The sequence below is a fragment of the Strix aluco genome, chromosome 10 (assembly GCF_031877795.1).
Source record: "Strix aluco isolate bStrAlu1 chromosome 10, bStrAlu1.hap1, whole genome shotgun sequence".
NCBI classification, from domain to species: domain Eukaryota; kingdom Metazoa; phylum Chordata; class Aves; order Strigiformes; family Strigidae; genus Strix; species Strix aluco.
Window position 1 is genome coordinate 13,934,973 of NC_133940.1, and position 13,305 is coordinate 13,948,277.

At 40.1% G+C, this 13,305-nt stretch overlaps 1 protein-coding gene across 1 annotated transcript in view; it reads right to left on the bottom strand.

Moving 5' to 3' along the window:
• Nucleotides 1-13,305, bottom strand: part of TRPC5 (transient receptor potential cation channel subfamily C member 5) — a 98,486-nt gene that overhangs the window by 37,945 nt on the left and 47,236 nt on the right. Inside the window, exon 3 of the mRNA XM_074834982.1 lies at nt 11,959-12,480. Coding sequence (XP_074691083.1) covers nt 11,959-12,480 — 522 coding nt within the window. The remainder of the gene's footprint in view (nt 1-11,958; nt 12,481-13,305) is intronic.

A 13,305-nucleotide genomic window follows, 5' to 3' on the forward strand; every position in this document is an offset into this window, starting at 1 on the left:
TTTGCTTTAGATAGAAATAGTGCATGTGTATATCATAGTCTTCCATCATTTCACATGAACATACCGTATGTAACAGGATTTGGTATCAGTTAAAAGTTTCTGCACAATGAAAAGGAGAGATTGTGATCATTTAAAAAACTGCCTATTGTCCCAGTTTTGTAGATGGTCCAGAATCGGAGGCAGATATACTGTATCAGAAGCTCTCTGTTCAAGAAGATGAGCATATGACTTGCAAACAGTGTATTTCTCCAATACGTAACAAGCACAGTATCAAGCATTTTTTTTCAAGGACTGCTGCATTATAGGAGCCTCCAATCTCTATTACAAATGGCAGCACAAGACATCATCCCACAGACATGATGGAGAATGTTCTCACAGCTGCATTAATGAAAAAAAATGTTTCCAAAAGGTGGCATTTATATTTGATTCAGCTAATGCATGAAGTAAACACTCAATGCTATGAAGCCTGTGGTAGTGCTGATGTAACATTATCCAGGGTTGTCCCTAAGTCTATAGATGCATTTCTGGGCGAGGTACTCCAAAGAGCAAGCTCCTGCTCCATTACCTGTTGAGCAGAACCTGTCCCTAGCTGAAGATACAGTTCACTTAATTACTAGGAGATAAGATGCAACTCAGAGTATCTTCTTGTGAGGACAATGCCACTGTGTCACCAGTGGGAAAAATGCTCAGTCTTCTGGCTTCTGAAAATAGGGATAAGTATCTTTGCCTTTCCAAGAAGTGAGATCAGCAACTTCAGTCATGGTTGGGAAGCACTTAGAGGGTAGAGAGTACTGCAATACAAAGTATTTTATGTTCTCTCTTACTTCTTTCAGTCTTGCCAGGGTCTTTGTGTAACATTTGGCTTGCAGCTGGATTGTGCTATTAGAGAATTTCATTTTCAATGTTCATCACACTCATTGTCACTTGATCCTCTACCAAGGGGAAAATTTTTAAGGGAAAAAAGCAGCTGCTGGATGGAGTTTCTTTGTCTTAATATCTAATCTTTACTGATATTTTTATGTCACCTAAATTCTTCTTCTCAGGAATTAAATGCTTTCCGCATGCTGTTCCATTAATATAAATATCAAACACAGAAATTATGTCCCACCCCCCCTCCCCTTATCTATGGGGAAATCCCTTATCTCTCACAGTCGTAAGTAATTTAGGATCAGACACAGATGGGCTGAGATGTGAATGCCTCAGGGAGCAACTGAAATAGCTCCCTGATAGACATCACAGGGGCTGAGCACAGTATCTCTCTGCGTTTATTCTGATTATTGTGACTGCTGCCAACAGGCTCTTCTGTTTGGAGTTTGTTGGGAGTTCTTTTCTGTACTCGTGCTGTGGATGGTGATAGTGAATGCTCTTCATAGCTGAATAAGCACTAATTTGTAACTGCAGAGCTCTGTGTTAATAAGCAGGATCGAGTTCTATCAGTCAGCTGCATCAGCTCCCAGTGAGGTTACCATTGAGAATCAAATGTGGCATGGGAGTTATGAAATTAACTTTAGTTCCCCTGTGTGACACTCATTTCTATAGGTCAGATCTCACCAACAGCACTAAAATATTGCAGCTGAATACCTGCAAGGTTACTGTGTTTGGGGGGTATCATTATATACTGCTGCCCTCTACAATTAAAGCTATTCTGGCTTTGGAAACGCACATTTTCACATGAACTGAGCTACATTTTGCAATCTGTGTGACAACTGGGCAACTGCACTGTCTGATGTAGTAGCATAAGTGTGTATTTTAGCTAGATCTGTAAAGAATGTAGATTTCCTGTGAATCCAGTTCTGTCATGAAAAGGATAAATGCCATTGCCATTCTCCACTCAGTAGAAAGCCCTGTCCCATCCTGCAGAGGTACTGCCTTGCACCCTCTCTCTGGCAGACTGAAGGGAGATGCAGCTGAAGACACACGTCTCCTCCCAGTGCTGGCGAGCACAGTGTGAGCAGGCAGGGCTGGGAGCAGCAGGTCTCTTCATCCAGGTCACTAGCAGGGGTGACCTACCCAGGCACAGAAGTACCTACCCCCCACACATCAATACAACTGCAGCTGGACTGGGGAGAGCACAGCCTTTTGTACTTGAATTTTCAGAACCAACTGGCTACAATTTCCTTACTCCCATGAAGACAGAGAAACTCCTACACTGTCAGTCCTACCACAGGCTTGGGTTTATCAATCAATGCCAAATCTTAATGTCTGAACCCACAAAGCTTAATACACAGTGTCCAATAGCTCAAACGTGCTGTAACACTTGGCACAACATCAACAGGCATATGGATCACACTGTGTAATGAAGTGATCCTCTTTACTCTGACTTCAGGAACATGAAATGGTATACAAACAAATTAACTTTTAAAATCCATCTTCTTCCTGCACTCCCAAATCCTGCAGATGCTCCTGCTCAGAACCAAGTAGCACAACACACTTCCAGTGCAACAAACCACTCTGCCTCCATTTTGTACCAAGGGCAGGATCTTCTGAGGAAGAAAGGAAACATGGTTGTTCTATTGGTTTGATTGCTCTTAAAGGAAATTCCAGTGGGCAATACTCAAAAGAGCTACATTTCTAAATTAGCGCAAGACAGAAGAGATAAACTATCTGTGGCCTAATTTGATGTCTGCTGCAGAGAGCCAGTAAGCCCTATGAGATCAGATATTCTACGTAAGAAATACCAGCCTCCTCAAATTTGCAGTGATGCACACAGTGTGATGAATAAGAAAATCCTCTTTTGTAGCACATTTCTTTTTAAAGTTCAACCTTGTTAATGACTGCAAAGTTATTTACATTCTGCTGCTGAAATATGAGTTGCAGAGGGTAAACACCTAATGGTTGTTCATCCTGTTAATTAAGTACTTTCTGCAACAGGAAAAAAGGAAGAAATGAGATAAAGAAGTTGGAGGGAAGGCTATATAACCCAGGGAAAAGGGAATACAACTCAACATTTCTCATCAGACGCTTCCAAGAGATAGTATTTTTTTCTCAGGAAAATCTAGGGTGAATATCCTACCAAAAACACAGCTACTACTCACACGCCTGTTGCTGCTAACAGGGAAGCACTGATGCAAATCCAAATGGCAGTCATTCCTGCCATTTAAGAAGTTCACTAGCTGAGCTGGAAGAGTCCTGCAAGAAAACCAGGTGCTACCCAAATTGCTCAGTCCCTCTTCTGGTGAATAAAATAAACTCCAGATCCTCCACAGATGAACATACGGCCTCAATTATACAGAATTTTGTCTAATCTGTTCTTAAAATATTTTAAGTGATGATGACACATGAATCTTAACTAAAGGTCTCCTACCCATAACACATCTCTTGATGGTAGCAGACATGAACTCTGCTTAAGCAGTAGCAATTGGAAATTCACCAGTGATGTGAATGCTGACAAAAGGAAAGACTGAATAACCTCTAAAAGCCTGCTACAGTTCCATCAAAATTCATATTTTTCACAAATTTATTTTGGATTATCTTAAATATTTAAATAAAAGAGGTCCCATATATTCTAGGACAAAGGTAGAGGCTTGCAAATCCTAGGTACCTACCCATGGAAGAAGCAATTAACAGTAAGCTTGAAATTAAATCCATCTCTACTCAGAGCGCGTAAACGTGTATTTAGCTATAGGTTTGTATTTATGGCCTGTGTCAGCAGGATTTAAGTGCAGGCATAAATTCTGCATTGAATAAAGGCAAGCTGCTGACTGGTGCTTCTGCAGGCCATCCTCTGTTAGCAACCACCCCACCAGAACATGTTCATCTGGGCCAGACCCTGAGCAAGAGTCCAGACGTAAGCAAAACTTTTCAGCATTTATTTCAGCAGACAAGCAGACTACAGTTGATAAATAAATTCCTGTAGGAAGTATTTCAGCAAACATTTCAGAATACAGTTCTGTTACAAAGATTAAGTAGGCATAGACTGGGTTTCCAAAGGCAAAGTGCTGAATATGAGCAACATACCTAAGAGAGACAGTCCATTCACAACACACTAACTTGTTTCCAAGAGCTGAACAGGGGATATCGGACACATCCTACAGAAGTACTGCAAAAACACTCAGGCTAAAAACTGTTTAGAGACAAATCTTGCAGTTTCCTAAGGCAGCACTTCAAGAGTTACAGATCTTGCAAATGAATTCCAGGAGCTCTCAGGCTTTTGCTGAAGTGGAGAAGGTATTGACTTTTAAGTAAAAAGCTGGGTTTATTCTCCGTAGTGAATTTCTAACATTTACATTAAATAAGTGATAAGTAAAGCAAACATGAGAATTTTAAAAGTCATTCACAAGTATTTTTAAATACATACCTACTTTACCCTATTAGTATTAATAAAAAGTTCTAAAAATATTTTCACTTGCTTCCTTTCTGACCTGAGAAATATCTATGCTGAAACTATTTAATTTTGGTTTCTTTTTCTTTCTACCTTACCTTCTCTTGAATGTGTAAATCTATTCCAATATCCGGGAAAGAACAGACAAGCATACTATAAACACTTCTCATATTCTTGGGAACCTCTAAAGGCTATCTCTGCTTCTGAGTAATATCACCGATGTAGGGTGAGGAGGACATATTCTTTACTGAAGGATGTGTACTCAGCCAGCTGGGGATTGTAGAGAAAGAATGAGAACACAAAAACTGCAGTCACAGCTTTTAAATGCCATTCTGCACAAGATCTCAGTTTGGGGGGGTTATGATTAAACCATCTATCCATCTCACTTTTCTTGGAGAGAAGAACTATGAGGTAACTGTGTTCTCAATCATGAGATAAATGGCTCGTGTGGATGATGATGGATCTGATCTATACATAAGAGGTGTAAGGGGAGTGGAATCTCAGTTCTTTTCTCTATAGAGTTTCGTAACACTCTACATTAAGCAACAGAAGTAAAGCTGAAATTCACAGAAATCAGATAAATAACAATGACCACTTCTATATCCAAAAGGAAGAATCCATACCAATATTTTTTCCACAGAGTTTATTATTTCAGGATATCATTCAAAGTGAAGTATGAAAGAACATGATATAGTCTTCACTACTGATGTAAAGCTGATTCTGAAAGGCACTCTAGACCTTCAGATGCGGTAAGACTGAACACTTGGCTTATACAATATAGAAGGCATCACCTCTCCTTTCCAGTTTCTGTTGTCTACAGAAAGCAAATCAATCATGCCCTGTACTTTAACCTGGGCTTTACAAGCCTCTTCTCTTGCTGGCAAGAAGACTAATGGGATACATGAAGTTAAGGGAACTGACAAACTCACTAAATCATTCTTGAATGTTCTTAAAACAGTGGCAATCCTTTTAGATTTCAACATATTTCCTGTCTTTGTCCAAGAGGTAATTTAAGTCGGAGGCATGAGGCACCAAACATTGCTTAAAGAATGATCCAGGCATTTGCTGCCTGTTACACATTACACTAACACAAGCAGAGTCCTTGTCCTTGACTGACATAATGGTCTTATGTTGTTTTTTCAAATTTGTGCATGGCAAGATTAGTCAGAGATGATTTTGCTGTCAAAAGAAAGTCTTCTGCAGTTCTGTTCTGTGACAGCTGCAATATGTGGCTAACCTTCATCAAGTTAGAACATTTTGGTGTTACGTGAATAATATACCAAATAATACTGTTTCCTCAAATAAACATTCAAGTCCACTTTGTCAAATTGATGAACCATCAGTTCTCTGAATATTTCTTCTTCTTCTTCCAAGTTTGGAGAGAAGTTACACTTAAATGCCACTTGTCCTAATTTTTGTAACATAATGCAGCTGTATGGGTTAAATTTCCATGCTAATTTCCAAAGCTGAACAAATAGATCTGGCAACTGCACAAACCCATAGAGTAGGGGCTCCATGATATGCACCACTCACCCTGCTGCCCCACGAGCAATCAGCAGGAAAGACTGTTATAAGGGTGCAAATGCAGGTAAGTCTCCCCACCTGCCACCGGGACTGTCAATAACAGCTCAGTTAGTACCACATGCATGGAAGATTTTGTAATATGGTCATCTGCCTGCTGGGACTGGGTCTGAGAAAAAAACAGTTAATTTAGCATAGGCCACTGTTCACCTATCAGATGGTAACTTTGCTGCATACAATAATGAATGAATGAGTGCTTTTGGAAAATGAAAGGTGACATTTGGACATTCAGTGCTTTTGAAATCCCTAAACTCACATTCAGGTTTGTGGTGTAGGACTGATCTGGACATAGTGTAACCACACCATCCTCAACCATCTAATACCCTAAGGGATATGGATGTTCCAGGTCACTAGAAAGGAAAAGAGCTTCCACAATTTGCAGCTCTGCTTCCCCAGTCTAGTCTTAATAAAGCTCTTTTCATGACATGGTATGATTTCACTCTAGAAAGCTGAAAGCAAAAGCCTGTTTATTAATCTTTTGAGCTGTGCAGGCTCACTGAAAAGCTAGCTTTTTAGTGTGCCTTTAAAGAGCACAATACAAATATTCAGCCCTGTATCATTATACCTCCAGGCAGTGTGGCAAGAAAACAGACCAAACCACAGGAGAGTAACTTAGTGCACTCTGCAAGCAAAGAAAGATCTGTGGCTACCCATCAAGATACCTGAATGGCTATCAAAACAGGTAAACAAGGTGCAGTAGATGAGCTTTGATTTTCGCAGACCTCGCACTTCATTCTTCATGCAACTCTGATATTTTTAAAAGCTCTTTTTATACACCAACTGAAGTGTCCTTAGAAATTTGCCAGGTTTATGGATACTCCCTGGAGAATGATGCTGTGCTTCTTAACCGCAGCCACACAGTTGACAAGAGTCAAGACACAGCTGAAAAATATGTGGCATGGCAGGGATGATTATTCATCCACTCCAGTACTATATCTCAGGAGGTACTTGTCTATGTAAATGTATTGGAAAAAAAGAACTAAAATTTTTGAAGCTTCATCCTGAAGAGAAAACAGCAAAGAACACTGTTTTTAAATTAGAAAAGCAAATGATTCCACTTCTCTCCTCTCCTGTCATTGATTTAGAGTACAGTAAGAGAGGCTAAGGTTAAGGTTTCTGAGAGGTAACTTCATGCACTTCTTTGATCTAATTCAGTGAAACTAGAGACATAAGTAAAATAATTTTTTTTCTGAGTGCCTTGTATTGTGTGTGTTTCTTACAGACATATAAACTAAACCTGCACAGCCATTTGCAGCTATCAGTACCAGAAAAATGCAAAGCACTAAAAACCCACTACTGTTTCACTTCATTTTGAAGATGTGAATGACCTGTGATGGAGAGCAGGAAAGCAGGAAAAGGCTGAATGTATATTGCTATTCGTGTGGCTTAGCAGAATGTTATATACAAGGAGAAATCTGCCCTTTTAGACCTGATTCACTGCTACACTATGGTTGCTTTACATTATTTTGGCAGTGTAAAAAAACCTTAAAGGACATAAAAATTATATTTGCATTCTGCCTATGCTCTGATTCTCTAATACAGTGATGGTACGCTGTACAGACAACTGTGCTTTCCGTGACTGGCAAGATCCTAAGAGATGACTTTTCCTGATCTTTTCTTAGAAATGCAAACAAATTAACAAATGCAGAGCTAATTTGGTGCCAGAACAACATAGTGAAGATTGATCCTCAACAGCTGAGCTGTGCCTTTTCATATTAAGTCTTCAGCACCTTTCTCCTTCCAAAATTAGTCATGAATAAAAGAATTTGAAAAGTAATAATATGAAGACAAATGCCATATATTGCAGACCATTTATGAAAAGCGTACTTGTCTCTTAGACCATGAATTGCCATGATTCTACGAAAATAATTTCTTTCAAAAGTGAACAGACTAAACTGCTGTGTCTGTGCTGGACCTAATTCATCATGTTTCATAGTCTACTAGAGCTGTCCTCATTTCTTTCTAATATTTGGTCACTGCCATGCAAACAGTGATCACAGCTATTAAGTCCTTCCTATCTTCTAAAGAAATGATCAGGGTCCTTTTGCAATTTGAAACTGAGGACAACCATTCTACACTTAAGATAAGATGGACAGGGACCATGTGAACATTACACAGCATGGTTTTAACATTTACTACTATAAAATATACTACAAAGCTACCTTAGGGCACATTTTAATCTTTCCTGTATAATTGAAATTTTTCCTTCTTTGTAAACAGTAATTTACCTTCTAGGATATACAGGCTTATTAAAAACAAACATGAAAAGCAAGACATTTCTTCTCCATTGTTTTGGCCCTCCTCCAAAGGAAAAAGGTCTTCTTTCTCATGAGCAACACATTTTTCAGTTTATAAAATACTCAACACATATAACGTTTAGGAGTAATCAAAACTTGTACCTCCCAGGGGTTTTTGTTGAAAAAAAAAAGAATCGGTGATTTTTCTACCTTGGTAAAGATGAAACCTGTATCTGCATCATGAGGCAGAAATGCACTGGCAGTGGGATTTACCTGGGGATACAGACTGAGGTGGAGCCTTTGTGAGGGGGCTAGTATTCCTCTGGAGGTAAGACTGAACTGAGGTGGTTCCCCTTGCTAATCCAGCCCTCATCCAGGTTGCTCACTGTGAAGACTGAGGCACTCAGGCCGGATCAAAAGATGAAGTTGTGTATACCGTGAGTATGTTTACTGGATTCAGCACAGGGAACAGGGATTTGTGTCTGTGGTGGGGCTGATCGCTAATTGTTTGCTAAAACTTAACATACAAGATCAGATTTTTCTCCAGTAGCTACGTGCCAAAAGATGCAGCTAATTCTGCAGTAGAATATCAAAATGCCAGATAAATGTCTAATCTCCAACAGGATTTAGGCACTTAACCAGATTATACTGTTTAAAAATGTATTGCCTACTTACCTGCATATTTAGCAGCCTAACTAGCTTTAAAAAGCTTTCCTCCAAGGGCCCAGTTTGGAGCAAGAACTGCCCATAGATGTCTAACTTTTCCCATTGGGACTTTTTTCAGTCCTGTATGTTCGCTGCTGGAGATCATCAACATGCACTATAAATTTGAATGCTGTTATTTTTCTGTACCTGGAACAAACCAGCACCTACTTTTCAGTATGGGAGTGCAATGTGGGGGAAAAAACAAAGCATGGTGGATTCATCTGAAATGCCTTGGAGAGAAGAAGAATGAATAATGTATCTGGTGAAGAGTACTCTTGAATTCCCAGATCACTTATGCTGGTACAAAGAAAAAGTAACATTAAGATCTACTCCCTACTCAAATCACACAGTACTACCCCTCCATCCAAAGGCAATGATCTTTTTACCAACTCCCTCTTAACAACTTCTCTGTAAAGAACCTTGACATTGAACATATCTGCCCAATTAAGCTGAAATGGAATAATTTCATATTTGGGGAGAAATTTTTTGGTTTATTTCACTCAAAAAGGAAAAAGCTGCAGGAAATTTGTCTAGCAATTAGTCTAAAATCAATGTCAGATTACGCATTTTTGATGCTGAATATAAAGAACTAACAACTGCGGTAATAATCTACAGCCCCAGAAAATAACTAAGGTCTACTTTGCATATTTGTCTTAAACTACTAGAGATTTGACTTGTAACTTTGTCAACATTAAGCTATAAAAAGCTTCTCCATCCAATCCAATCCCATTTAACGTTAAGACATAAAAAGCTTCAGTGGAACAAAATGATTTACTTTTAAAACGTCTGCTGTTTTCCTCTGCAGAACTGTCTTTCACAAAACCGAACGTGCTTGTATTTTCCTTCCCGTCCTCACAAAAATTCTCTGATACTCTTCAATCATGATTAAAAGGCATTTCTTAGGGTCTCCCTGACAAATGTTCCTATTCATTGTTTTCAGAAGCTGGGAATGATGTTTGTATCTTGCTTGGTGTTTTGTATTGGACTGATTATCATGACAAGAAAACTACTGCAATATTTTGTTGCATATAAACACCATCCTGCAGGATGCATCAAGGTATTTGTAATTAACCAGGTAGGATGAGGGAGTTCAGTAGTGCTCGTTTCCCAAACCCATTCGTTCTGTCTCTGCCCACCAGTATTCTACCTGGAAACAGCACTGACTTTAGCTAGCAACACAGAGCATATTTGCTATTATTTATACACTGGAACTGTCATGAATATGTCACAAAACATGGAATTTGCCCATATGTTTGGAATTCAGTCAAATATGCCTTAAAAAAAGAGATAAAAACTGTCAAGCAAGCAAGCAAAGATTAAAAATTTGTTACTTCAAAATAAAAGAGCTTCAGGACTGTTCAGCACTACATTTCATATCTAGTGAACTCCTTCAGACTTGCAGTTTCTTAATGTGATAAGGGTAGCCTTAAAGAAGATAAGGGTAGCCACAGACTTATGCTTGGATGACAATAGCGAGCCTGAACTGAGACAAGACATTGAAATCAGCAGTGATCCACACACAGCAGTGCCAGTGATATCCTGGCTGCTGAAGGGTCTATGTGGGTGCAGCGTCTGTGGCTATCAGGCCAGTAGAAAAAAACAGAAGTACAGTTTCTGCCCTTCTGAGGTTCAAGGAAGATTTGACCTCTATTGCCCTTCTCCAGACTAATTCTTCACTACTCGTTCATGTCCCTAAAGCACTTACAGTGTTACTTAACCCTGTGAGCTAGAGTAAAAACCACAACCTGACATGAAGCCAGTGAGCCTTGCTGACACTTCACTGGAGTAGCCCACTAAGAGCAGTAAGTGATCCCAGAAATCTTGAGGCTTCGGCTCCAGCTTGTTGCGTCAAGGGGCTGGTACTGAGGAGGTGTAACAGAGCAAAGGGAAGAAAGGAACATCTGCATCCTTCACTTGACTACTGTACGTCAGATGATATGAGCAGCCATTAAGGGAGCTGGAATGTATCATATCAGGCTGTCCTCATCTGGGTCAATGCATAAAACCAAGTGTCAAATGTGGGGAAGACAATGAAAAGAGTAGTGTGGCAGGCTTTTCAGCCACTTCTGTCACCCTCTAGACACAGAAGAATGTAATAGACACTGCAATTCAGTTCCTCAACCAAGCAAGTTAAATTCCTCCTTCAGATAACCTGGAACACCACTGGCCAACAGTAATGTATCATCTACTAAATTCTGTCCAGGTTTGGAAAGAGAAAGTAAATCCAGAGCCAACTAATGAAACTGTTGTCAGCATTCTCCTTGGGTTAGTGGCTTTATTGAATTAACTTATAAATCTCTGAATTTTCAGGGCTTCTGAAAGGCTCTGTGGCCTTTAGCTGAAGTATGTCTTTGTGGTACTATGGGTAGGAGTTTGAATTTCTGGGAATTGCTTCTCAGTTCCCAAAACACAGATGAATCAAGGAGCAAGAATCAACCTGAGGTGTCTCAGGTGTGAAGCAGTATTTGCATGACGTGATCCACTGTCTAGCATTACATGAGCATTTTCATCTAACAAAATTGCGGGTAACATGGAGACTTAGGACAGTGAAAGTGCTCATGATCTCTCTTGCTCTCTTTTGATGCTGTTGTTTCTCTGGCCCTTATAAGTTAGTGTTGAATGGGTGCTAGGAAGTGTTTGGTGGCCGGAGGATGGGAATTGTCTATTATATTGTTTCCTGCAGTCAAGACATTCATGAACCAGGCAACCCCTTTCGGCTTTTGGTTCCTGGATAAAAGCAGCTACTAGGAAAAGCTTTTGGAGCTAACAAACTTGGAAATCTCTGAAGGCTGTTCTTTGCAGTGGGATAGGTTACAATGAAATGAGCTTCAAGTATCTTTGAAACAGAAAGCATCAGTGCCATAGAAGCCATAACCCACTGCAGCAAGTGCCAATCCTGTTGCACTTAACTCATCGGATTCATGCTGTCACCAAGGTGTGCTGAACCTCCTGGTTTGTGACTAGCCCATTTGCACATGGTTCTCCAATCAATCCAGACTCACCCCTGTGGCTCACAGACAGCAACCCTGAACAAACCCATGGAGACTAGTGAAATGAATCACTGTACCCAGTACATGAAGCCTTCATACACCTTTGCATTTAGATGACTCTTACCTCTTTCTGGTGATACTTTATTGCTACCTTTAGCTTTGCCAAATCATGACATTTTTGGGGATCCAGCTCTTCACTTTGATCATCTCTGTGATTGAGAATGATCTCCAATTCTCGGGAACTCCGTGCTTGATCCAATAGGTCCTTAGCAAAACGCTTGCACTGCTGTGAAAGCTCTTCATATTCAGCCTTGAACTCATTTTCCACTTTGCTGAGCTCCTTCAGCTCCCAGCCCAGTCGGAAGGCCGTCAAGATAGGGTCCTCGCTTGATAAGGCAATCAGCGAAGGGCTGGCTAAGGCTTTGTAGATGTTCAGCCTTGACCTGGAATGCCTCAGGCTGTCCACCTCTGAACTGGAGACACATTCCACACAGTTGCATCTGATCTGGTGTGGGCGTGGAATTGTTACCCGTCTTTGGACAAGCAGTTTGATGATTTCATAGTTGTTGGTGTGAGCCGCCAGCATTATTGGGGTGATATCTGGAGTGAATTCTGAAAACTGGGTGTCCATCATCAAGGTTGGAACCTATATAAAGGGATAAACCATAGTCACATTTCATGTGGAACAGCAGAAATCAGATGTCCCTCCTTCATACTTTTGAAGTGATGTCATAACAAAACAGAGTTTTTATAACACCCTCTGTTCTTTGAATTCTATTGTATCCATGCACACATACACACTGTTGCTCTGACAAAACCATCTTCCCCCAAGTCATTCCAAGAAAGGGAAGTCTAGAAAAGAGTGAACACTGAATAGATTTCCATAACTATCATTATTTGAATTATATATCTGCATTTGCATGCCAAGAACATGCTCATTGGAGGCCCTACTCAAACCAAATCAAACACTGGTCTGCAGTTGAGCAAAGCTCTTCCTCACCTTTTCCCTACTGTTTTTATTTGAGAATACTTTTCAGTGGAAGGATACATTACATAACCGCCCTCAGAATAGATTTTTTTTTTAAATGGTTTTGAAAAAATTTAAATGTAAAATTAATGAGCCATAGTCCACTACAAATAAGACACTCCAGGGTGTGCATTATTCAGCTACTGTTGCACTTCTCAGAAGACGAGCTTAATGCACACCCTGTTGTGTCTTATTACTATATGCAGAGTGCAAAATTAGACCAAAATGCTCTTACATCCGAAGGACGCAGTGTGTTTCCATTTGCAGCGCAGGCAGCTCTCTTTGTTGTGTGTTAATCATTACTCAAGCATACTGTACTTCGTGTGCCCACCACTCTTGCCCTGGCAGTTGGCATCCTGTTGCTCAAGGGTGATTGCTGGGTTTGGTGAACTGTAGGCCTGTTTCCCCTGGCAAATGTCAAAGGCATTTCAGAGAAACTATTGT